This window comes from Pagrus pagrus, assembly GCF_965226575.1.
Source record: "Pagrus pagrus genome assembly, chromosome: 9".
Lineage (NCBI taxonomy): Eukaryota > Metazoa > Chordata > Actinopteri > Spariformes > Sparidae > Pagrus > Pagrus pagrus.
This window is the reverse complement of record NC_140193.1, coordinates 30,972,312-30,995,449: the sequence shown is the minus strand read 5'-3', so window position 1 is coordinate 30,995,449 and position 23,138 is coordinate 30,972,312. Positions and strand designations below refer to the sequence as shown.

Below are 23,138 nucleotides of genomic sequence, written 5' to 3'. Positions count from 1 at the left end.
AGGTTTGGTCCATCCAGTTATCAAAAATGAAAAAAGACTAGGGGGACTAAAGCTTTGCCATGGTTGCCAACTGGTGAGGATCTGCAATGTCTTCATTTTAATGAGATTCACAACATAGCCAGGTAGGCTGTCAAGTAATGCCCATTTATAATCTGTATATTCTACTCTAACCCCTTCAGCCCCATTCACACTGCCCTTTCAGTGCAGGAATCATGCGCCGATACTCCACCTCGCTGTCTGTGCATTAGTCAGGTACTGCATGGATGTGCCTTTAGTGTGTGTGCTTGTGTGTGTCATCTGAGTGTCTTGTGCTCCTGATGCCTTACTCCTTAGCCAGTGTGACAGAGCTGGGCTTGGCTCCAATGGGAATCCCGTGCTTGTGCAGCGCTTCAATCAGAACCTCTCTTGTGTCTTTGTTGTATGAGTCAAAGTCGAAGACATTTCGCACCACGTTGGCCAAACCCTCGTCAGGGAATTTCTGTTGGGAGGCAAAGTGGAGTAGGAGACGAGGGAGGATGGGGGGATGGGAGGGACAGGGTAGAGAAGAGAAAGTAAGAGAGTAGGAAAGGGTGAAGGAAGGAAATGGTTAATGAAGAAAAGGAACAAGAAAGAGAGAGCAAGAACAGAGGGAGAGGAAGAAGGAGCAGTGAAGGTGAAAAGACAGGGGGGATAGTAAGAGAAATTAAAGGGAGAAAGAAAAAAGATAAAAGAGCAGGGAGGGTGGAAAGAGAGAAAAAAAGAGAGAAGAGGATCAGAGAAAAAAAGAGAAGTTAATGATTTACAAGTCCTCAACAGGGGTCATTGCAGGGGCAGAGTCTGGAATAAGACTTACTATTTCATATGTAGACTCTGACCACAACACTGTCAAAAAAAAGTATTTTTTCTCTTGCTGAGGCTGTTGCTCATAGCCTTAGTTATTGTGAGGGATACAAGTAATATTGCCTCAATACATTTTCTGCATTTTACAGAAACTGGTGATAAATATGCAAAAAAGGCAGAGAAACAAAACACAGAGACAGAAGCTACACTTAAACCAATCAAGAAAGCTTTACTATGTAAACATGTTCAACACATTATCCAGATAACTGTAGGTCAGTCCCTGTCTGCAGAGCAGAAGTCAAAACATTTATTTCCTAAATGTCACAAAAAAAGCCAGATATGGTTTTTCACAAAGGTCTTGGGCAAGCTGTTTTTGTGTCAATTCATTTAGGATACCATTCATGCTTTCTGGAGATGAAAATAAATTTCAAATTTAAATATAATCATGTTGACCATGCTGAAATATTGTGTAAGATGTTACCCTTCTTTCATTTCATCTATAACAGACAGACCATGTGTGTAATCAGACAAATTTGGCAATGTAAAGGCACCACTCCAGACACTGGTAGCTTTAAACAGGCATTTCCCTCCTTTTTATTGACAATTTTGTAGACTAAGTGTATTCCTTGATAAAGGCTGCGTAGTGTTTATGGGTACCAGATACCTGACTTTTGCCGATACAAAACAGATTTCAAAAATACATCTCCAGACTAACTTTTCCCACTAGTTGCACTGGTGTGCCGTGCTTTTTCATTTAGGTCAATTCAGGTAGACTCAGTAATACATTCTAAATTAATTCAAATATTACATTTCAAATAACATTAAATTATGTGAAATGGTACTTTCTTCATTTAATTCACCAAACACTCAAACAAGAAATTGCAATAACCTCAATTGTTTACAAAATAAAGTCACAGACTATGACAAATCTGGTCATGGGTTGCCTCTACCGCCCATGTCTAGGTTCCATAGATAGGCTCCTGGCTCCTCCCCTTCCATAGCACATTATGTCAAATTGTTACCAGGGGAAACACTGTGGAATGATATTTTTGGAACAGGGTCAGGTGGAACAGCTACCCCCGCCGATGATGTCAGTTCTGGGCCAGGTGTTTCAGTTTGAGTAAGCACCGCAGTACTTTTTTTGACAAAAAGTATCAGTGGCCACATTCAAAATAAAATCAACTGTGTGTTTTAAAGTTGTGATGTCTAGTTTGCATGTAAGGAATGTGGGATCAGTACAGGGCGTGGTCTCAAAGACACACACACCGTAACTGAGAGTTAGAGCTTCAATATCTCTCTATATATCTCTAAAGCAGATAAAGTAAAAAAAATAACTGATTGATAAACTCAAACTAAACCTTTCCTGAAACATCTGCAGCCAAAAAGGTGATCTAATCCTTCACTTCAAACCCATATCACTCTACTAGTGCTATGTCTACAGTTTTGTGTGAGTTGAATGTATGTACACATTTTCAGACCACGTATTAAGATGTATTTACACTGTCAGGCCTATAAATTGCAGCACAATCAATAACAGCCTCATCCCAACTGGCTACAACTAAAACACAGATTGAATTTAAAGAGCAACGGGCTGTAATGATCTGATGCCCAGCTACCACAAAGGTACAGTTAAGACCAAATGTGAAATGCTAATTAGGCCCTACACTGGCTACTGCCTCTGAAAAAGCAATTTAGACTTCGACTAAATTATCCTGCATCAATCACACTCCTGCAGCTGTCAATACTGGTGGTGATTGATGACAGAAGAGGTGGTCAGTGGGGAAATCAAACATAAGGGCTTGTCCCTGGGCACTGAATTATTGATCAACAGTAGTGCAAGCTGGAACCTTCATTTCCCTCTTCTCCAAGCAATGCTCTTCTTGTCTGTTATGTCTTCCTCTTCTCCAGGTTAAAATACTGTGTACATTTCTAAAGATCTAAGACCACCAAGGATACAAGGAAACATGACAATGCAAACAAAGTAAGCAGCAGTCACTCACACAAACACACCGAAAGCATCCCATGTTTTTTTTCCCTTTCCAAAGTGAAGCGACTAGCCACCTATAAGACGGTGATGGTGGAAGGGAAAGTGAGGAGCAGGAAAATGCTGTGTGTAAACAGCACGTTCTCTATAATATGACTCTACACTGTTTGTCTGGAGAAGGATAAATGATTGGAGAAGCTGCTTACTACTAAAATAATTAATTAGAGTGGCAAAACAACAAAACAGAATAAAAATGTGGTAACCATGGCAACAATGCTCTCTGCTAAACAGTCTACAGTCATACAGATATAATCCAACATAGGAGAGTACAAGGATCATGGTCAGTGTGAAATATGTTGCTTTGATGATGTCAGACTTCCAAAGGACGCAGAAGTGAAACATGGCCATAATTACTCACAGCTATCTGCTAAGTTGGCTGGATGTTTAGTGGTCGAATTATGTGGGCTCTGAATAATGAGGGAAGTAGAGGGATAAATGGTGAAGTGGGTGGGTGGAGGTTGAGAAAAGCTCAGAGATCAGGGTGGGGTTACTTTGAAATTAAAATGGAATATGGTGATACATTCTTTGAGAACACATACAGAGCAGTATTTCTATCAACCCCCACCCCAGATTTATTCTTTTTGCCTCTGCTTAATGTCTTTCTCTGTGTCTGCATCTCCCCGCCTCTATATTCAACCCATGCAATTCCTTTTATTTAGACTTTCAGTACCCCCACTCACCTTTCCACTGTTGGATATTGGGGTGGGCTGTGTCATCTGGACTTCCCTATCAATCTGTCTTTTGCCATTTATTACACAAATATTTTTGTCACTTTTTGCCTGTGCAACTGAGCCCAACACTATGTGTGCCTTCTGATAATACACTCCTCAGCCTTCCCCTAATGGCCAACCTTCCTCTCTTCCTTTAAGTGTGGCCATTCAGACCAGCTGCAACTGTGCGGTAACTGTGTTACAACCCATGCAACTGTGTACTTTTGCCTTCCAACATAGTTATTTTCCAACATAACCAGGCCCAGGACCCGTGCAAAGGATCCCTCAGATGATACTGCCATTCTTGTATAACAATGTACAATGTATGGGTGTGTGTGTGTGTCCATATGTGCATGTTCTCGTTGGTCTGGACTGTCTGAGAAAACACCCCCCTCTCTGTCTCAGCTGCGTTGTGAGAACACTCTCTTGCATTATTAAGGCACCTAGCAGTTCAGGATTAAGGTCACATAATCTTGATGAATTATTGATTAAAAACAGTCTGAGACCAAACCTGAGAAAATAACAGCAACAAATGTGTTGCACTGTTGAAGGATATGTATCGTGTGTCTTCTTACCTGGAGGTGTTTGACAATGTTGACCACCTCTCGGGTGGAATAGGGGTAGGTGATGGTACCCTGGTCGGCCATGGACCTCAGCTCTCCAAAGGCGGCCACCAGCTTCTGCAGAGTAGCATCGGGAACATCAGGGCCATACTGTTTGAGCATTGCCAGCTCGGCCTGGGGCTTTGGATTGTCCACAGCATGGCAGCTAAAAATATCACCTGTTCAGAGGAAGATAACTAATCATCCATTCCTGTAGTGATAGTTGCTCAATTTCTCACCAAATTGACACAATGCTACTTGTTCAGTGGTTGAACTCTGCTAGTCTCTGCAACAACGACAAACAGTATCACTGATGAAACCTGAAACCATTTGCAGAGACTCAGCAGCAGCAGAGCCAGACCTGAAGCCTAACCCGGGAATTCCACTGGCTGCATGTACATTATGGAACAGCTCCGTTATGGTTTTTCTCCGTGCTCCGTCGTCCGTCAACCCCCACCGGCTGCGTTTTGAGTGCATGGCACAGCACTACCAGACAGCTGGAGTTGCAAGACCGAGGAGCTCCCGCGATAATTACAGAATCAGCCGCGACCGCAGTTATACAAACAGACAAATGGTTAACAAACAGACAAAAGGTTAGTGTTCCCAACCGAAGGATTAAAAGAAGTGCTTGGATTTGTGATTTTTGTGCTGATGTCAACTCAGTGTGTTATTATGAAAATTAACCAGATGTTATGTTGTTGTTTTGGTATCTGACTTCCTGTCTACTCTGTGCTGAATTTAGTTTAACTGATGATGGGAATAAAGGCCGACTGTTGCATCGCTTCACACCGCAGACCACAAAGACTACAGCTTCTGGGTAACTGCGTGAGAAGAAATGCCTCCGCATAACGTTAGGTGGCAGTAGTCTGTACAATATGATGTCACAGTGAAGCTGACCTGAGTTATTGGATATAAAATGTCATCACTTCATTATTGACATTAATCTTACATATATACATTAGACATTTGTGTATAATTTTGTCGTAATTGTCAAATAAGTTGTTGAGTAATGGCCAAAAGTGTGTTTTGTGAGGTCACACAGACCTTTGACCATGAAATTCTTATCAGTTCTTCCAAGAGTCCAAGTGGATCCTTGTGTTTAAAATTTGGAAATTTCCAAATTTCCCTCAGGGCTTTTCTGATATATTGAGTTCACAAGAATATAACAGTTCATCCTTGAGTCCAAATGGACATTTGTGCCAAATTTGAAAAAAAAATCCCTCACAGTGTTCTTGAGATATCGTGTTATTAATTATGGGATAGACGAACCAAAAACACATTGCCTCTGGCCCCGCCTATCGCTGGCATGGAGGTATCATAAAAGAATAGTCCTCTGCTGCTGGATGTGGGTGTTGTGTTCATATGTGTGTACCTAGAGCTCCAAAAAAGTCATTGCCGAGGAAAGGAAAACCAGGTCGGTTAGCCAGGACAAGCATCCTGAAGTCTGGGTGCATGACTATGGTGTTGGACCTCCCCTCAGCTTCACATGGATCTTTGGAGGAGACACAGTCATAGTTAGCATATGAAGCAAACACATCAAAAAAGACAACTCTAAGTGCTTTATCCTAGGCAACTTGACGTGTTTCAGTTCCTTGAAGACGTTTCACCTCCCATCCAAGAGGCTTCTTCAGTTCTAACTAACTGGAGGGGTGTTGCAGGCTTTTAAACTCTGTGTGGGAGTGTCCTTACAGAGTCGTTGAGGATACATGTGAACTCTGAGTTTCAGAGTCGTTAGGGCCACCTGTGGGTCTTTGACTTAACCGGCCTTCATGTGGGTTGAATGGTTGTCTGGGGAGGGAACTCAGTACTGCATTGTAGGTGGGTGATAAGTAATGGTGTAGGCCACCTCCTCTGTTCAAAGACAGTCGTTCCAGTTTGACATAGATGGATTCTTTTACTCCTCTTTCAAACCATCTGTCTTCTCTGGCCAAGATGTTTACATTGTTGTCCTCAAAGGAATGATTTGTGTCCTTTGGATGTTAGTGGACAGCAGAGTCTTGACCTGAGGAGTTGGCCCTCCTGTGTTGTACCCTTATGGAGAGGTTGTTTTGTCTCCCCGATGTACAAATCTGTGCATTCCTGGCTGCATTGAACAGCATAAACTACATTACTCTGCTTATGCCTAGGATGGACAAGTTTCTGCTTCAGCTTGTTGGTCGGTTTGAAGTGAACTGGGATATGATGTTTATTGAAGATCCTCCTGAGTTTCTCAGATGTTCCCGCGACATAAGGAATGATGATTTTCCGTCTCCTCCTCTCTGTCTGCTCTGGATCTTTTAGAGGTTTTGACAAAAGTCCAGTTTGGGTAGCCACAGTCTTTAATTGTTCCCCTGATGTGCTTCTGTTCCTTCTCCTTCCTCTCTGTGTTTGTGGGCACAGTCATAGCCTGATGGTTAAGGGTTCTGATGACACCCAGCTTGTGCTCTAGTGGATGATAAGAGTCGAACAGCAAGTACTGATCTGTGTGTGTAGGTTTTCTGAACACCTCAATGTTGAGGTTTCTGTCTTCTTCAGTGTGTACCACACAGTCCAAGAAGAGCAGACTGTCTCCTCTGACATCTTCCCGCATTTATATGTTTTGTGGCTTCCACTTTCCTTGTTCTGATTTTGGCCGAGGTGTCATCCACATACCTGAACCAGTGGCTAGGAGCAGTTCCTGTAAAAGTAATCAAGGCTCTGCTCTCAACTTCTTCCATGTAGAGGTTGGCCACTGTTAGGGGTGAGCCCATGGCACAGCTGTGCTTCTGTCTGTAGAAACCTTCACTGCACTGGAAGTAGGTGGTCGTCAGACAGAGGTCGAGCAAGGCACAAATGTGGTCTGGGGTGAAGTTGGTTGTGCTGGACAGAGTGCTATCCTGTAGCAGCCGTTCCTTCACCTTATTTACCACTTCTTGAGTGGGAATGCATGTAAAAAGTGATATGACATCATAAGAAACCATTGTTTCATCTGAGTCCAGTGGTATTTCTCTCACCCTGTTGGCCAAATCTTGTGAGTTTTTGATGTGGTGTTGAGTGTTACTGATCAAAGGAGTTAGGATACTGGCTTAGTGCTTGGAAATATTATAGGTAACTTAGTTGATGCTGCTGCTGATGGGTCTGAGTGGTGCTCCTTCCTTGTGTATCTTGGGCAGTCCACAGATACATGGACTATGGACTCCCCAAGACTAAGATGTCAGAGGAGACAGTCTGCTCTTCTCGGACTATGCAGTACACATTGAAGAAGACAAAAGCATCAACACTGAGGTGTACAGAAAACCTGTGCACACAGATCAATACTTGCTGTTCGACTCTCACCACCCACTGGAGCACAAGCTGGGGTTCATTAGAACCCTAAACCATCAGTCTGAGACCGTGCCCACTAAGAGAGGGGAGGAGAAGGAACAGAAGCACATCAGGGGAGCACTTAAAACCTGTGGCTACCCAAACTGGACCTTTGTCAAAACCTCTAAAAGATCCAGAGCAGACAGAGAGGAGGAGGGGACAGAAAAATGTACCAACATTGTGATTCCTTATGTCACGGGAACATATGAGAAACTCAGGAGGATCTTCAATAAACATCATATCCTAGTTCACTTCAAACAGACCAACAAGCTGAAGCAGAAACTTCTACCCTTCCCTAAGGACAAAACACTCAGGCATAAACAGCAATGTAGAGTAATGTAGTTTATGCTGTTCAATGCAACCAGGAATGCACAGATTTATACATTGGGGAGAAAAAAAAAACCTGACCATAAACAAATGGCACAACACAGGAGGGCCAACTCCTCAGGTCAAGACTCTGCAGTCCACTAACATCTCATTCCTTTGAGGACAACAATGTAAACATCTTGGCCAGAGAAGACAGATGGTTTGAAAGAGGAGTAAAAGAATCCATCTATGTTAAACTGGAACAACCGTCTTTGAACAGAGGAGGTGGCCAACGACAATACTTATCACCCACCTACAATGCCGTACTGAGTTCTCTCCCCAGACAACCATTCAACCCACATGAAGGCTGGTTAAGTCAAAGACCCAGAAGTGGCCCTAACGACTCTGAAACTCAGAGCTCACACGTGTCCTTAACAACTCTGTAAGGACACTCCCACACAGAGTTTAAAGCCTGTAACTCCCCTCCAGTCAGTTAGAACTGAAGAAGCCTCTTGGATGAGAGGTGAAACGTCTTCAAGGAACTGAAACACATCCAGTTGCCTACGATACAGCACCTAGATTTACCACGACCTGGATGACTGAGAACCTGTTTCTGCCACTACCTTCTTTGAATTCTTACTCTTTTGATTTGATTTGTGTGACTAAGTTTCACATATACCTCTACTGTTCAGAGTTAAGTGTGTGTTTATGAAGTCTCAAGGTTGTGTTTACATTCCTCTGGGAAGAAGAGCCTCTGAGGAATGAAAGAGGCTGTCAACAACTCATATGACTACATGGGACTACTTGGAAAAAGTACAAGTTTATAGTCCAGCATGATCCAGAATCTACTGGTACCTGTCCATAAAGGCTTTTATCCTAAGCCTCCTTTAGTGGCCTGCAGCTGATGTTTAACATGTGTTTGTCTTTTAGGACATCATATTCTCATTCTCATCCATTTTATGGTCCTGCTTCTATCCGTGCACTGTATCTGGGACATGTCTACTGTCAAGGTGTTAAACCCTGCATATGCGTGTGTGTACCTGAGATGATTCTGCGTCCGTCAGCCAGAATCATCTCTCCGCTCTCCACCAGGGTTTTGAGGATGCAGGTGACATTAGTGGGAGCTTTGTCAGCCTCGTCAATCACTAATATGTGACCCAGTTTCACTGCCTTCACCTGAAAACACACACACACACACACACACACACACACACACACACACACACACACACACACACACACACACACACACACACACACACACACACACACACACACACACACACACACAACCATCCATGTACAAATGGTAACAGTTAGAAGGCACTTTCAAACCTCTTGTCTGGTAACTCTTATTATCTAATAAAGAAGGAAACCAATGATGTAACCAATGCCTCCTGGTCATTCCTAGCTTCAGACCAATGCAGTTGTCATTTTCACACCCAACTCCCACATTGTGTAGATAGGCAAATGTACTTTCACCCACCTATGCGCCCCTGGGCATGTTGGTCTTTAAATGAGGTGTGGTCAGATGCATTTATAGTGCATTGCTATCGTGAGGCAGCTGAGAGAGACTGCATCTTAGACCAACAAAAAATCTGGTGTAAAGTCAAGTGTACAGTGTTTTTCCTGCTATTTAAAGAGCTCATTATTCAGATAGTAAGATGCACATCATAAGTCATAGGTCGGTTTATAATGTGCATACACTCTGCTTAAATGATTAGAGAGGCTGCTTTCAGTCATTTTAAGTGTTTCCATGTGCGCAGTAATGTCACTGCAGCAAATATCATGGCACAGTTAATTCATAGAACTAAAGGCCATAGTTATAAACTTGACAGGACAGCGGAAACTCTGAGACAGGATCTCAGGATTTATTAGGAGGACGGCTGCTTCAAGCCAAACTATTTTAATGTATGAATCTGGACTATGCGTGTGACCTTTTTTGATATGTAGAAAACATACTGAGATGAGATACTAACCAATTCTGCTGGTGAGTTAGGGGTTTTAAATTATTTATGTTTATCATTTAAGAAGGGGGAAAATACTGCACATGTGACATTCTTTAAGTGACTGACATTCCTTACATCACCTGTCAGACCTTGAATGCTGTTTTGGCCACATAACCCTGGTGCCAATATGGACAGGGGTAAGGAGTTATGATGGCTTGGAGCCACAAAAGGTAATTCTGTCAACAGTAGTGGTGTATGTACTACAGGTGTGGGTGTAAGTTTAGGCTGTGTGCATGTTTATAATAAAACCCACAAGAAGGCGTTTCACGCCTTCAGCCAAAAACATTGCATGTTGATGGTTGAAGCGTGTCTGAATAAAGTGTCTGAATAAAGAAAGACTACTCTGTCCTGTGTTCGGTTCTCTGTTCACAATAAATTACCACGACAGTGTTTACATCTTTTTCAAACATTTTTTTTATCCGTTGTTCCTTGTGCTCAAATGCGCATGTTAAGGAAAAGATACACAGATATTGTTTCTGCTGCTGGATGATGGTGTAGGTGTAGGTACTGTCATTAATGTTTTGCTCATTGAGGACGTATTTCATCCACCTGCATCCCACCCACTATTGATTACCACACACACTCCTCCTCCTCAGTTAAATATGAATGCATTTGCTAATATGCAGTCCAACAGAGTTGTTGATGGGACAGATGATTGTGAAGTGGCAAAGGGTTGAGACATCGAGGACCACTCCCCTGTCCCTCAGCAAAGATGGGTGCCATTGTTCAATGGCACTCAGTGTTGTCAGTGACATGGCATGAGTAGGTGGACACCATTACATGACCACCATTGCTAATGAAAATCTATCTGTAATGTCTATGGCATGGCAAATGTGGGCACAGATGAGGTAAAGTTTAAGTTTCACTCTTGACTCTCTCCTGGAAGTTAAAGCATATGGTGACCAAATCAATGCACCGTTTTCTTGAGTAAACTTTGGATTTCTCTGGTTTGAACATTGTTGGAAACAAGTGGCATAATGTAAGTACGAGATCAACAAAATATATAACAAAGGTCAAGTCATTTTTAATGTCATATGTTAGATTACAGGTGAAGACTTTACCTTAATGTAACATACAGTGCCCATTGGGGCAGGACAAGAGACGCTGTCAGTGCCGGTTATGCGTCTTACTAATTCGGCCTTGAAATGGGAAGTTATTATCAAGCTACTGTGTAGCACAATTTAAAAGCTCTTCTTTTAATTTCCTCATTAATATCTGAATATGTCTATTTTCAAAAATAAGTACTTAAAATTGTAATAATACAAATTAATGAGGCAACAATGTATTGTCTCTAAGGATCAAATATGAATGTGAATATCTACAGGAACCAACTGGTGACTAATAAAAAAGGCTTTTCTGCTTAATTCTTTTTTTCTAAATTTCCTGGTGGGTTTAAAATATTTACTACATATGCAGGGTAAATGATCCCATAAAAGTAACAACAAATAAAGTGTGTGTATGCGTGTGCTCCTCACTGACCAGAGGTGAGTCCTCATACATGATAATGCCATTTTGGACTGTGGGCTGCAGGGTCAAGGTCTGGACAGTTGTATCCCTGGGGAAGCAGAAATCACATTTATACACACACACTAGATATTTATTGTAGATATTCATTTAAAAAAATCAAAACCACGCTGTAATTTACATCATATAAAAAGGAAAACTGATTGGCTTCACACACGTGTGAAATAAAATTTAATTACACAGATTTCTTTCTAATAAAACATGAAGTCAAGATTTTCTCTCTAAACAGTTCACTGGCTCCCAACTGCAAGTAACCTGGTAATATTTGATAGTATGCCTGCCTTCCAGGCTGTTCTAACATGTGTGCAAGTGAGAGTGTGTGTTTGAGGCTGAGTGGAATGTAAGGCATATAGTACAGAAAAGTAGTGGCTAATGTCTCCAGATGCAGGCCAGTGAACAAGGGTGTCAGTAACACTGTACTCTCCCCAACAACTTTGATTCCCCAGTGATGTCCAAAATTATCCCTCTCTCTTTCTCTGAATGTCTTTCTCTCCAACCCACCTCTCAGCCCTCCCTCCAACACCACTTTCTCCTCGATATCTCACAGTGTGACCCAGGAACTGCCCTAATTTCCTTCCTGGCTGGCTGCATCTCTCTTGCTTTTCTGAGCCACATCTCTGTAGGCTTTCAGTCACAAGCTCCCAAAAGCCACATGTACAGATCTTCCTGCCTCTGTTCAGGTCTAATATTAGCTGCTGCTACGGTAGCTAACCAGGCCACATCCATACTCAGCTCCACTTCGACTTTCACAAGACTTTGACAAACTACACATGCACTAGCACGCACACACACACACACACACACACACACACACACACACACACACACACACACACACACACACACACACGTAGAAGGCCAAGATGAGGAATTGGTTTAGAATGGAATGTGCTGTGAATGTTTGATCACAGATTCAATCTGATTGCCCACCACTGGATCTGCCATTGATGTAGGATTGAATTTAATCTTTTTTGTGTTACTTCAGCTTTTCAGGTTCGTACAAGTGATGACATCTATTGGCATTCTGTTTGTTGCCCAACTCCCATCACAGAGTCATTGACTCTGGAACACTGCCTTCTTATTAGTACCAGGATCAATACAAGGCCCATCTCTGCCTCTGATTGATCCAAGCTACATTCAACAGCAAGGCTGATTTCACGGCACACAACAGATTGATCTATGAATGAGCAACCCTGACCTACTTTTCCTGAGGTGTGATTGTGTGAGTATTTATAGGGGCAGTGAACCCAAGTTGACAAGGACTTCTTTAAACGGTTCATCATTAATATTGGCATGTGAAGCGCTGTTCTGGCTAAGGATGGCCTAATTTACTGAGGACCAAAATAGTTTTTGACACCCTTAGATGGGAAATAGAAAATACTGGCTGCTCACATCTCCCTAAAGTAGGCTCTGTTCACCTTATTGGAAGTAGTACTTTAAAGAAACGTGATTATTACTCCTGAAAGCAAAGTTTGCCTGCCGCAGTCGAATGTTTGAGAAACTGAGAGCCTCTCAAGAATCCAATAGTAATAACAAGATGCAGGGTTAAAATGCCACAATGGTCTGAATGTGAGACTGTAAAATTGAAATACAGAAAAAATATTAAGATGTCCATCTATTGATTCGACAGTAGTTCCAAAAACATAGGGGGCAGCATAACACCAGAGAAACTGACAACTGCTGCTCTTTGCTAGTTATCCTTGGCTGTAGCTAGCTACCTAAATAGCACATTGCTCAGTTAGCTATAAAGCTGCTGGCACTAGAGCTTGCCTGGACCAAGATCTTGGATCACAGGGGGAGTCACTATGGGCCATAGGGCTCAGTTAAACCGGGTTCAGCAGCCTGAGAGTAATCATGGCTGGGCACCGAACTAGGACTGACCACAACTTCCAAGACCTACTGAGGTCAGTTTGAAGACAGTATGGAGGTGATTTACAGCAGCTCTGACCAGGACTATGACTCTAGGGATGAGAGGACACAGCAGGCGGGGATAGGAGAGGCATGAAGCAGCAGAGGCGCAAGAGAGAGTTGGGCATCACCAGTGAAAAAAACGTGAAGAGCTGGAATATTTTCATGTCCTACCCTGTGAATTAGGGATTTAATTCGAACAAACCAGAGGTGATTTTAGAAAAACAAACTAGACTGTGGTTTTAATGAAGTGTGTTTAAGGATGAGTTAACGAGGCAATAAAGAATGTCCGTAGTTCGGTAAAAGTGGGACAAAATCTTCAAAGTCAGTAGGTGTATGGTTATGTTTTTCTCTTTGATGGAAACAGGTCTCAGATTGCTTTCTTGATATTTTGTTTATTTTGTTCATTTATGACACTGACATCTAAGAAAGCTTGTGAAAAGTAGCTAGAAAATATCTCCTAACTGAGGTACAAAGTGCTATTAGGAGACAGGACAGGCTGGGGCAAGCTAATTAGCATGCTAATTTCAGAAAATATCTCTGCAACACAGTTGCTTTTTCTTCACATACTGTTGATAATGTTGGTTTACTTTTTGAATGTTTCAAACTAAAATTCTGGCAATATCTTACTTCTTGCCCCTTTGGACAAAAGAGGAGCTGCCTGGACAAGCTCAAAAAAAGAATAAAGACTGACATTTCTTCCTAGGACTTAAGTAGTTGTTAAGATGTGACTTAATTTAGATCTTCTAGTTTTCTTTTAAGTGGAAAGTGTTTGAGCAAAACACTAGAGTACACTTTGGAATAACACTTTCACTCTCCTCACCTGTGGAGCTGTAGATATTCTCGGGGCCTGTTCAGAAGGTGCAGGAAGCGGTCCACTATTTTATTCTTACCAACGCCCTATGGAAGGACACAAAGAACAAAAACATTCAACAACCAATACAATTAAAAAAGAAGAAAAAAACTGTGAAACTGTGTTTCAGTAAGATAGGTTATAAAGAGAGATAAAAGGTGTCTGTTCCATCTGTAGAGAGGCAGCACTGAGAGGGAGAGCCAAGTGTGTCCTGTGAGTTTTGATGATGCTACGTTGTGACAGGGGTTGTTCTTTGGGCCACCCACTGGCTTCCTATGGAGTCTTCCTCTCCTGGATGGCTGCTGAGTCGCTTGGCCAGTCTGTCAGACATCCAGTAAGCTGCTCTGACAGCTCCTAATGTCTCAGCTTCTCCCATGCATGGCCATGTACTCAAATTTGCAAATAGCTTTTCCCACTCAGTCTCTGTCACATGCACGTGGACACATAACCATAAATGCAAAAACACAACCAGCCAACCTCCCCTGGGCTGCCAGTACGACATGTCACTTTCACTCCCTCCTCCTTCTCCTCTCTCCTCCCTTTAACCTTATCCATTAGAACCTCACTAGGGGCATGGAGTGTCCCCAAGGAAGTCCTACATGGTTCATTATGCCCACAATGAGTCAGAGGGGTTTGGGGGTGACATCTGGGTGCAATGAGCTTGTTTCATAACTCTTCTCTCTGCACTCATACAGGGCTGACATGTGCCACCTACCTTGCTGAGACCCATTGCTGCAAAAAGGAGATAGACCCCCCTCTGAAGGTACAAGTCTAAGCTCTGATCATTTTACATGACACCAAAGCGGGATCATTACAGCAATCAGGATTGGACTGCTGTGATTAAAGGCTCTTGAGGCCCAGTCTCAATGGGGCTCTTTTCTGGGTACAGGGGAGTTTGAAGTAAATAGAGAGTTAAAAGTTTCAAACTATTTTTAGTATGTCACTCACCTGGTTGCCCACCAAGAGGAGGTGCTCTCCTAATAGAAAGTCTTTCAACATGTCTTCCATCACCATCATGTGCTGCAGAGAGAATTAAATGGGAAAAAGTTCACTTCACAATCATCAATCAAACCCAGATGGACATTTAGATGAAATGCATTTCACATAACATATAAAGAAGCAATGCTGTCCTTGTTAAAATTAGAATTGATCTAAAACTATATAGTTTTGAGAGGTTGGAGGTTTGCTTTGTCCTCTTCTCTGCTCCCTGTGTGTTTCAGAACTGAGTCTCTACTATGAAGACAGAAAACAGGTCATTTAAAAAGTAGGGCATCCTCCTTGCTCTCATCCAATCTCACCCTCTTCCACTCTTATTTCAGTCACCAATACAAGCAGGCAGAGGAAAAAGGGCAGAATGAGGACAGGGAGAAAGAGAATGGCAAAGAGATAAATTTGGGTCACATAGCGTCATCAGTATTGCCACACGATCTAAGTGAGCCGTTTCCTTAGCTGGTTCCTCCCTAGGATCAGACATGAGACACCAGTGTCCAAGTTTCAACTGCTAAAATCTAAAATGGGCATGTTATTTTATCCAACCTAATGTTTGCAAAAGTCTCTTTGACATCTTTTGCCACAAAATAATCCAAACCTGCTAGTAACTAAAGAAGGTTAAAGGCACATTTACTAATCATTTTACAACACTAGTGTTGTAGCACATAACTCTAGTTTAAGTCCCTTCATGCTACAGTACATAAGAAAAATAAACTATTTCAAACAGTGGCAAGCAGAGGATGAATTGGGGTGTCTCACAGCCTGAGGAAAGAAGCTGCTCTGTAGTCTGGTGGTATTGCAGCTGGTGTATCTTTTACCAGATGGCAGCAGGGTGAACAGACTGTGACTAGGGTGGGTGCTGTCTTCTGCTCTTTGGGCTCTGTGCTGAATTCTCACTTCACCATTGCTGATGCTCTATAGATGGGTACCAATGAAGTTCTTGGTGGTTTGAATCACTCGCTGTAGAGCCTTACTGACCTGGGCTGTGCACGAACCATGCCAGTGATGTTTTCCAGTCAGGATGATTCCTATCGCTCCTCTATAAAAGTTGACAGGAATTTAGCCTACTTAAGTTTCCTTAGGTAGCAGAGACTTGTCTTCATTTCTTTTGTTTGTTTTGCACAATGACCATGACATGTTCTCTGTGAAGTTGAATCTCAGGAACCTAAAACTGTTCACTGGCTCCATCTCAGCTCAACTGATGTTGACATGGGTGTGTTTCTTTGTCCCCTCTAAGGAGCTGAACAGCAACAATCAGCTCCTTAGTTTTGTTGACTTTGAGCAGAAAATTGTTCTATGTGCACCACTTTACAAGACTGTTGATTTCCTCCTGAAATTAACTCTCATCATTGTTTGTAATGCAGCTGATGTTGGTGGAGTCGTCTGCATACTTCACAATAGAGTTCCCTCCATGTTGGGGAGTGCAGTCTTTGGTGTACTGTGTGCACAGGTGGGGCTGAGCAAACAGCCCTGAGGTCTTTAGTGTTGAGCATTAAAGTAGAGGAAGTGTGGCTGTGTTATCAAGCCCAGAGTGTTACGTTTTCTAATCAGCTTCATGGGTGAAATTGTATTGAATACTAAATTGAAATTTGAAAATTGAAAAGACTGAGTGGAGATTAATGGATATGGGATCCACTGTAGATCTGTTGAAATCATACTCATGGTGATCTAGGTTGGCACGGATGTTGTCTTTGATGTATTGTAGGTACAGATTGTCAGTACTGGGTGAGTGCCACAGGGCGATATAAACATGATCCTGGATATTTTTCCCACTGGTGGGGATCTGGACATGCTGGTGGAATTTTGGTACAACAGTTCTGAGGTTTGTCTGACTAAAATCACCAGCGACAATAAAAATTCCATCTGGTTGTTTTGTCATGTTGCTGCAAATCACATGACACAATTCTGTAGTGCATTGTTTGAGTTTGCAACACTGGTGAATTCTCAGGGAAGATAATGTGGTCGACGTCTTAGCATCAAAAATTCAACATCTGGTGAACATTGTCCATCCACATTGACTGCATTTGAACACCAAGCATTATTTATGTAGACCATGAGTCTGCCTCCTCTCCTCTTACCGGAGTCTTGTGTCCTGTTGGCTCTGAACAAGGTCAACCCATCCAGTGCAATAGCTTGATCCGGGATGTAAGGAGTTACTCACATCTCAGTGAAGTTGTGGGCACAATAGTCTCTGATTTCCCACTGTTGAGTTCACCTGAGTCGTATTTCATCTATTTTATTTTCCTGCATCAGCCAGAAGAAGGTTGAGGACTAGCTTGAGGTTCCAAGTCAGGTCAGCTTTGCTTTGATCCAGGCTCTCTTTCTTCTCTTCTCTGGGGCAATCAAATCGCTTTCAGTGACATTTGGTACCACTGATCTGGCTGGCCGGTCCGGGGAGGTCTGCTGCACTTAATCCAAACCCCACACTGCCTTTTCAATATTGATGAGTGTATCTTTATCATAAGCAAGGCAAGCTTCCGAATAAAAGGCGAAAAAGGTGAAAAAATAGTCAATTAAAATAAAAATGTAGCAAAGTTTTAGCGAGGTACTTGCCACTGCATGAAAGGTACATATTATTCAACTAAAATTACGTTATGTATGTGCTGAGCAGAGAGGTAACTGATAAATAACAAAACATCAGCAGCCAAACATACTTTTAGGGATTTCGTGATAGCCACTAACACTAACAGTAAGGCCTGAAGCTAGTAATAACAATCAGATGGTAATTATGTTGATACAGATCAATAAATGTGAAACTGAAACTAAAACACAGTAGCTTACAGGTTGTTTAATTTCTTTGATGTGTGTTCAACACAAGGAGTTAAAGTTGCATTTAAAAAACACGATGTAGAAGGAGTTGGTCTAAGTGTACTGGCTGTGGTTGAGAACTTAATTCCAATTTTGGTTCCTTGTGTTTCTCTAAAAGCACACTGCCTCTAATCACTGCCAGCACAGAGGCAGCCCACTTCAGAACTGAACATGGCCAGTGACAAAAGCAGGACTGGGAGGAATGTGGGTGTACTTGGAGTTCTGCCCCTTTTCACACCTACAGCATGCACACTTGGACAAGTAGTGCATAAAGCGGTTGTGTCTTATTTTTGGTGACTAAAAGTTACAGAAAGTGGTCAACGCAAACCCCAACATACCCGACTCCCAGAAAGTGGTTCTTCACTGCTTTAATCCTGTCTGAACAGCTCTCTAAGACAACATGACATCCATTTCTATGCATTTATAGATGTGAGGTATGTACTGTACTGAGTTTGCAGGACCTTTGCTCTTTGTTAAAAGATTGTAACTACAAGCTAACCACAACCATTCAATAAAATCAACAATTGATGTCTTATTGCTCTGCACACCAATGCAATACAGTGCAGACTGTCGGTGTTCTGTCTTTTTCAATAAAATCCATCAATAAGAGCAGTCAGAGGTCAGTTACAGTGTACTGGGACATATTTTACCACCAGGCCAGAACTGAGATTAGCATCTCTGAGGATCCAGTGTATCTAAAAAGGGCCTTACAGGAATAACAATGAGAATGGCCTTGGAAAATTTCAGCTAATACCAGAACTAAAAGTAAAATCCTTCATAATGAAATAATGTCACACACTGCAACAAGGACAAAGTAATCTCAATAAAAACTAGGTAGAGAGAGAAAGGAAGTTTCTACTGGTGTATGACCTCATTTGAGTGAGTAAAGCTATGAATATTGTGGGATGAAGAGTAGAGTTATCTTTCTTAGTCTGAGAGAAAAAAAGGGAATGGATTATTATTTATTGTTTCTAATCCGACTTGTTTCCCGTATGTGACCAAATCTGGGTCATGTCCTGGAAATAAATGTTTTTTTCCATCCCTCTTTTACAGTCACATTAGGATTGGTGATTGTCTTGTAGTTACAGATTTGGTTTTGGTAAGATGTTCCTTACTAGGCATATTAATTATTGTGAGTTGTGTGTGTAATTACCTGGGGATTATCATAGAAGAGAACATCTGGAACCTTAATTTTCTCGCTCGGGTTGTAGACAGGAGCAGACACACTGCCAATAGTCAGCACACCTTCCTTTATCCTACCTAGAGAAATATAGTAAAGGTGGTCACTTGGTGTATGTGCATGATTGTGTTTGTGTGTGTTTGACACTGGGGGTCTTAAACATAGTATTTTGCTCTCATGCAACTCCACTAGCACAGTAGCTTCTTCAATAAAATTTACTGATGAGCCTAAGTTCACTTACTTTGTGAGGCAGCTGGATTCTCAAGATCAGGTGATGTGATCTTGCAAATCCATCTTGCCAGGTTTCAAGCTATCACATGTGACCAAACCACAGTCATTTGGACCAATCAGTCCTTTTATGAACTACTGGCAGCTAGAGACGGCAGCTACGGCATGGTTCTGGTGTGACGACGTGAGAGAAGTGACTGTTCGTTTGAAAAACAACAATGGCGGCTCCTAAATAAAGGGTGCTACGGAACTGCCTGAAGAGGTTAGCGTAGCTGCTATTGCATTGGTTATATTGCAATATATTGAAAGAAGAGCAAAGAAGGGGACTGAGGGCTTTTCTTAATATAAAACATGACTAACATTCTTCTTCAAATTGTTCTTCTCTCGACTGGCTTTAGCAAGAGTTTTGATTTTCCAACTGGCTTCACTGGTGGTAGCACTCTCCTACTGTTGACCAGATTGTCTGAATTTAGCCTGTGATAGATAGTGATGATAGACAGATTTGTTCAAGGTTTGTCCAATAACATATCAAGTATTTTTTGGAAAGTTCCAGTCCTTATCCAAACAGTTTCAAAGGATGACTTCCCAGGTGGTTCATTGTTACAAACTTCAGTATAAACAGGACAGACGGGATAGTTTCTAGTGGCCCACATCAATATTAATGTCACTTATACAATAAGGTTTCATGAGTAATGCAAATGTATTATTACTCATTTAATTTCAATGAAGGTTGGTACAGGATTACCACAATTGATAGAATTCTTACCTATCAACAACATTATTAGCCCAAGGCTAAGCTGTGCATGCCATTCTTATTTTTAAAGAAACTTGAATTTATTTTGGATGCTTATCTTATTGAAATCCAACTTTCTACCTGCACCTTTTAGAAAAAACTATAGTCTACACTGTATGTGTTTAGAGTCAGAGGTGGAAATATGATACCAAGACATGCGTCATGCATCTGTGTGTAAAAACTAAATACAAGGTTTGCACTGTAACACAGATACTGATCCAATGAGTCTATCATCAAAGTCTCAGCCTTAACCAGGAAAACACCTAAAATAGCAGCAAAACTAATGAACTGAAATGCATTTAGAAACACTGAGTAGTTGAAAAAGTGTCATCTGGACAGCTAACTGGAACTTACAGCTGAAGTCACGAGTGTCAGCAGGATCTGGTGTGTCCTGTATAGAGCAGTTGTCCAGGCTTTTTTCAAGAGAGGCACGGGCCAGACTAGGCAGGAACCTGAAATACACATTCACACACTTAATCACTGGTGCACACAATCATACAGCACTAAAAATCACCTTGTTTAGCTGGCACTTTTATCAAAAAATGAGTAAAGAGCATCACAACCCTGGAAAAAACGTATGTGCGTATGTGTGTATTTGTGTGGACCTGGAAAGACAAGCCTTATTGACAGCGCGGGCGATGCTCTCCTCAGGGTACTGAGAGAGACGGCGACAGATCCTTAACAGCTGTCTGGTGGAGAGAGAAGAGGCCAGAGACTGTGCCTGAAGACACACACCACATACAAATAAATTACTTTATTCAGACACACATGTTAACAAACCGGTAGAAGAGCACACACACACTAGCACTTACTGTGGGGTCGTTCGTCTTGCGGAGACTGTGAGTGAGGTGCAGTAGATGCTCTGCTGCTTCCATTGGAACATTCGGAGTCTAAATAGTGAGGACAAAAGGAAAAGAGAAGGACTGATAAACAGGATGGTATTCAGTGATAGAGAAAAGAGGATTTAGCTTCAATTGTTTTAGAATTTATGTTTTTCAGGGCAAGAAGTTATTTAGCCAACTCTCATTACTATAAATAGGGTGAACAAAAAAAAAATTCAACATCTCTCTACAACAGTTTCAACAAAAACTGGACAATAAAGATGGGATTTTTATCATCTTTGGAAATCCAGTTGAAATAAATTCAAAGATTGTGTTGACTCGACTTAAGAATTCTATAGAAACTAAATTGTAAGTGTTGTTAAGGATTTAGGTACAACTGAATTAATATCAAGTTCATATAATAAGAAACATTTTCTTTGTTTTGAATCAGTACAAAATTACCTTACTTGACTTCTCAAATTCAGTCAACTTGAAATTTAAAGGTAGCCTAAGGCACACCTGTGCAATATTCATGCTGTCTAATCAGCATGTTGATATGCCACACCTGTGAGGTGGGATGGATTATCTCGGCAAAGGAGAAGTGCTCACTAACACAGATTTAGACAGATTTGTGAACAATATTTGAGGGAAATGGTCTTTTGTGTATGTAGAAAATGTTTTAGAACTTTGAGTTCAGCTCATGAAAAATGGGAGCAAAAACAAAAGTGTTGCGTTTATATTTTTGTTCAGTGTATTTTCATGACTGTCTCCTGGAAAATGTAAATGTAGCCATAAGTTTAGTAAATTAAAAAATGAACTGACAAAATCAACACAGAGTAAAGAAACAACAGTGTTGACGTTATGCTGTGTTGCAAAGAAATCTGCTAAAATTGGCATGCTAACCAGCTAGCCCCAGCCTGCCCCATTTCCTAAAAATACCATGTTGTACCACAAGAAGGCGACTGAACCCCGTAGGTTCAGTCGGGAGATATACATGTATGTCAGCAGCGCATATGTTCACAAGCTCTCTTAGCTTTTAGTGTAACAAACGAGCACAATGTGCTCACAAAATGTTGAGAAAGTAAATACACATCTTTTTTCATACCAAACAGAAAATAAACACTGTACACCTTCTGAAATCAAGTTTCTCTCTTACGGAATTAAGAGGACCTTATTTGCCTAATTAATTCCACACTTTATTAGAACTCAATATAAATGAAAAAAACTCACCAACACACTCTTGGTTTGTCTTTCCACAATCACCTCTGGATTGTTCAAAATAAATCCTCAATTCACAAAGTAAGATGTGAAAATACTCCGGCTCTACACTTATAGTTAACTCTGGTTTGCTATTCTTGGCTAACTAGCTAACTCTTTCTCTGGTGATATGCTGCCCCCCATATCTTTGGAGTTATCTCTGAATTCCAACCACAATCTTAAAATTACACTTTTAAATGGATGTGCCCATTCAATCCAATAGGATTAAACTTACAAATTGATGTCAAGGTATGTGTGAATACTGAAAAGAGCCCAATTTCTTATATTCGATGAAAAATAGCAAGTTGTAAGGATGCTTAACAGTTGTTCAGTGTATTTTGTTTTTATCTGACCAGTGTATCATATTAATGGCTTCACCAACATTAAACCTGATTGTTGTGTATTAATCGCTGTGTATTTATTGTACACAAAGCAATAACCAGTGCAAGAAAAACAATTTTCAAGAGAGTTAAGTATGGAGGTTTGTCTCTCAGTATGTGTCTGTGTGTCTCACCAGTCCCTGTATGAGTCCCATCTCCTCTGCTTTGGCCAGGGGGGTGACTGTGTGGTAGAGGAACATAGTGAGCAGTTCTGGGCTCAACCACTGCTGACCTCTGTTGATGCTGCTGCTTGCACTGGCACCCACAACGGGGGGTTCTGCCAAGGCCATCACCCTGAATGATGGATGGATGGGGTGGATTGACCTGAAAATAAACATACATACACACACACCGTATAATAGTTACACACTAGCAGTGGAAGATACACACAGTTGAACATCTGTTTGGCTGCCTTCAAGTAGATGTAGAGTGCAGGTGTACATGGTGTTTGTCACGGGTGTGTGTGTGTGTGTGTGTGTGTGTGTGTGTGTGTGTGTGTGTGTGTGTGTGTGTGTGTGTGTGCGTGTGTGTGTGTGTGTGAGCGCGCGCACGCGCATACGTGCATGTGTGTGTGTCCCACCCAAT

General features: G+C 41.6%; 1 protein-coding gene across 2 annotated transcripts in view; it reads right to left on the bottom strand.

Moving 5' to 3' along the window:
• The window catches only part of vwa8 (von Willebrand factor A domain containing 8), an 84,776-nt gene that overhangs the window by 40,346 nt on the left and 21,292 nt on the right, over nucleotides 1-23,138 (bottom strand). For both annotated transcript variants that reach the window (XM_084361896.1, XM_084361897.1), the window contains exons 15-26: nucleotides 22,688-22,877; nucleotides 20,908-20,985; nucleotides 20,701-20,816; nucleotides 20,450-20,547; nucleotides 19,048-19,154; nucleotides 15,045-15,116; nucleotides 14,067-14,143; nucleotides 11,291-11,366; nucleotides 8,843-8,978; nucleotides 5,548-5,667; nucleotides 4,149-4,354; nucleotides 327-478 (exon numbers count right to left, since the gene is read on the bottom strand). In XM_084361896.1, coding sequence (XP_084218022.1) covers nucleotides 327-478; nucleotides 4,149-4,354; nucleotides 5,548-5,667; nucleotides 8,843-8,978; nucleotides 11,291-11,366; nucleotides 14,067-14,143; nucleotides 15,045-15,116; nucleotides 19,048-19,154; nucleotides 20,450-20,547; nucleotides 20,701-20,816; nucleotides 20,908-20,985; nucleotides 22,688-22,877 — 1,428 coding nt within the window. The remainder of the gene's footprint in view (nucleotides 1-326; nucleotides 479-4,148; nucleotides 4,355-5,547; nucleotides 5,668-8,842; nucleotides 8,979-11,290; nucleotides 11,367-14,066; nucleotides 14,144-15,044; nucleotides 15,117-19,047; nucleotides 19,155-20,449; nucleotides 20,548-20,700; nucleotides 20,817-20,907; nucleotides 20,986-22,687; nucleotides 22,878-23,138) is intronic.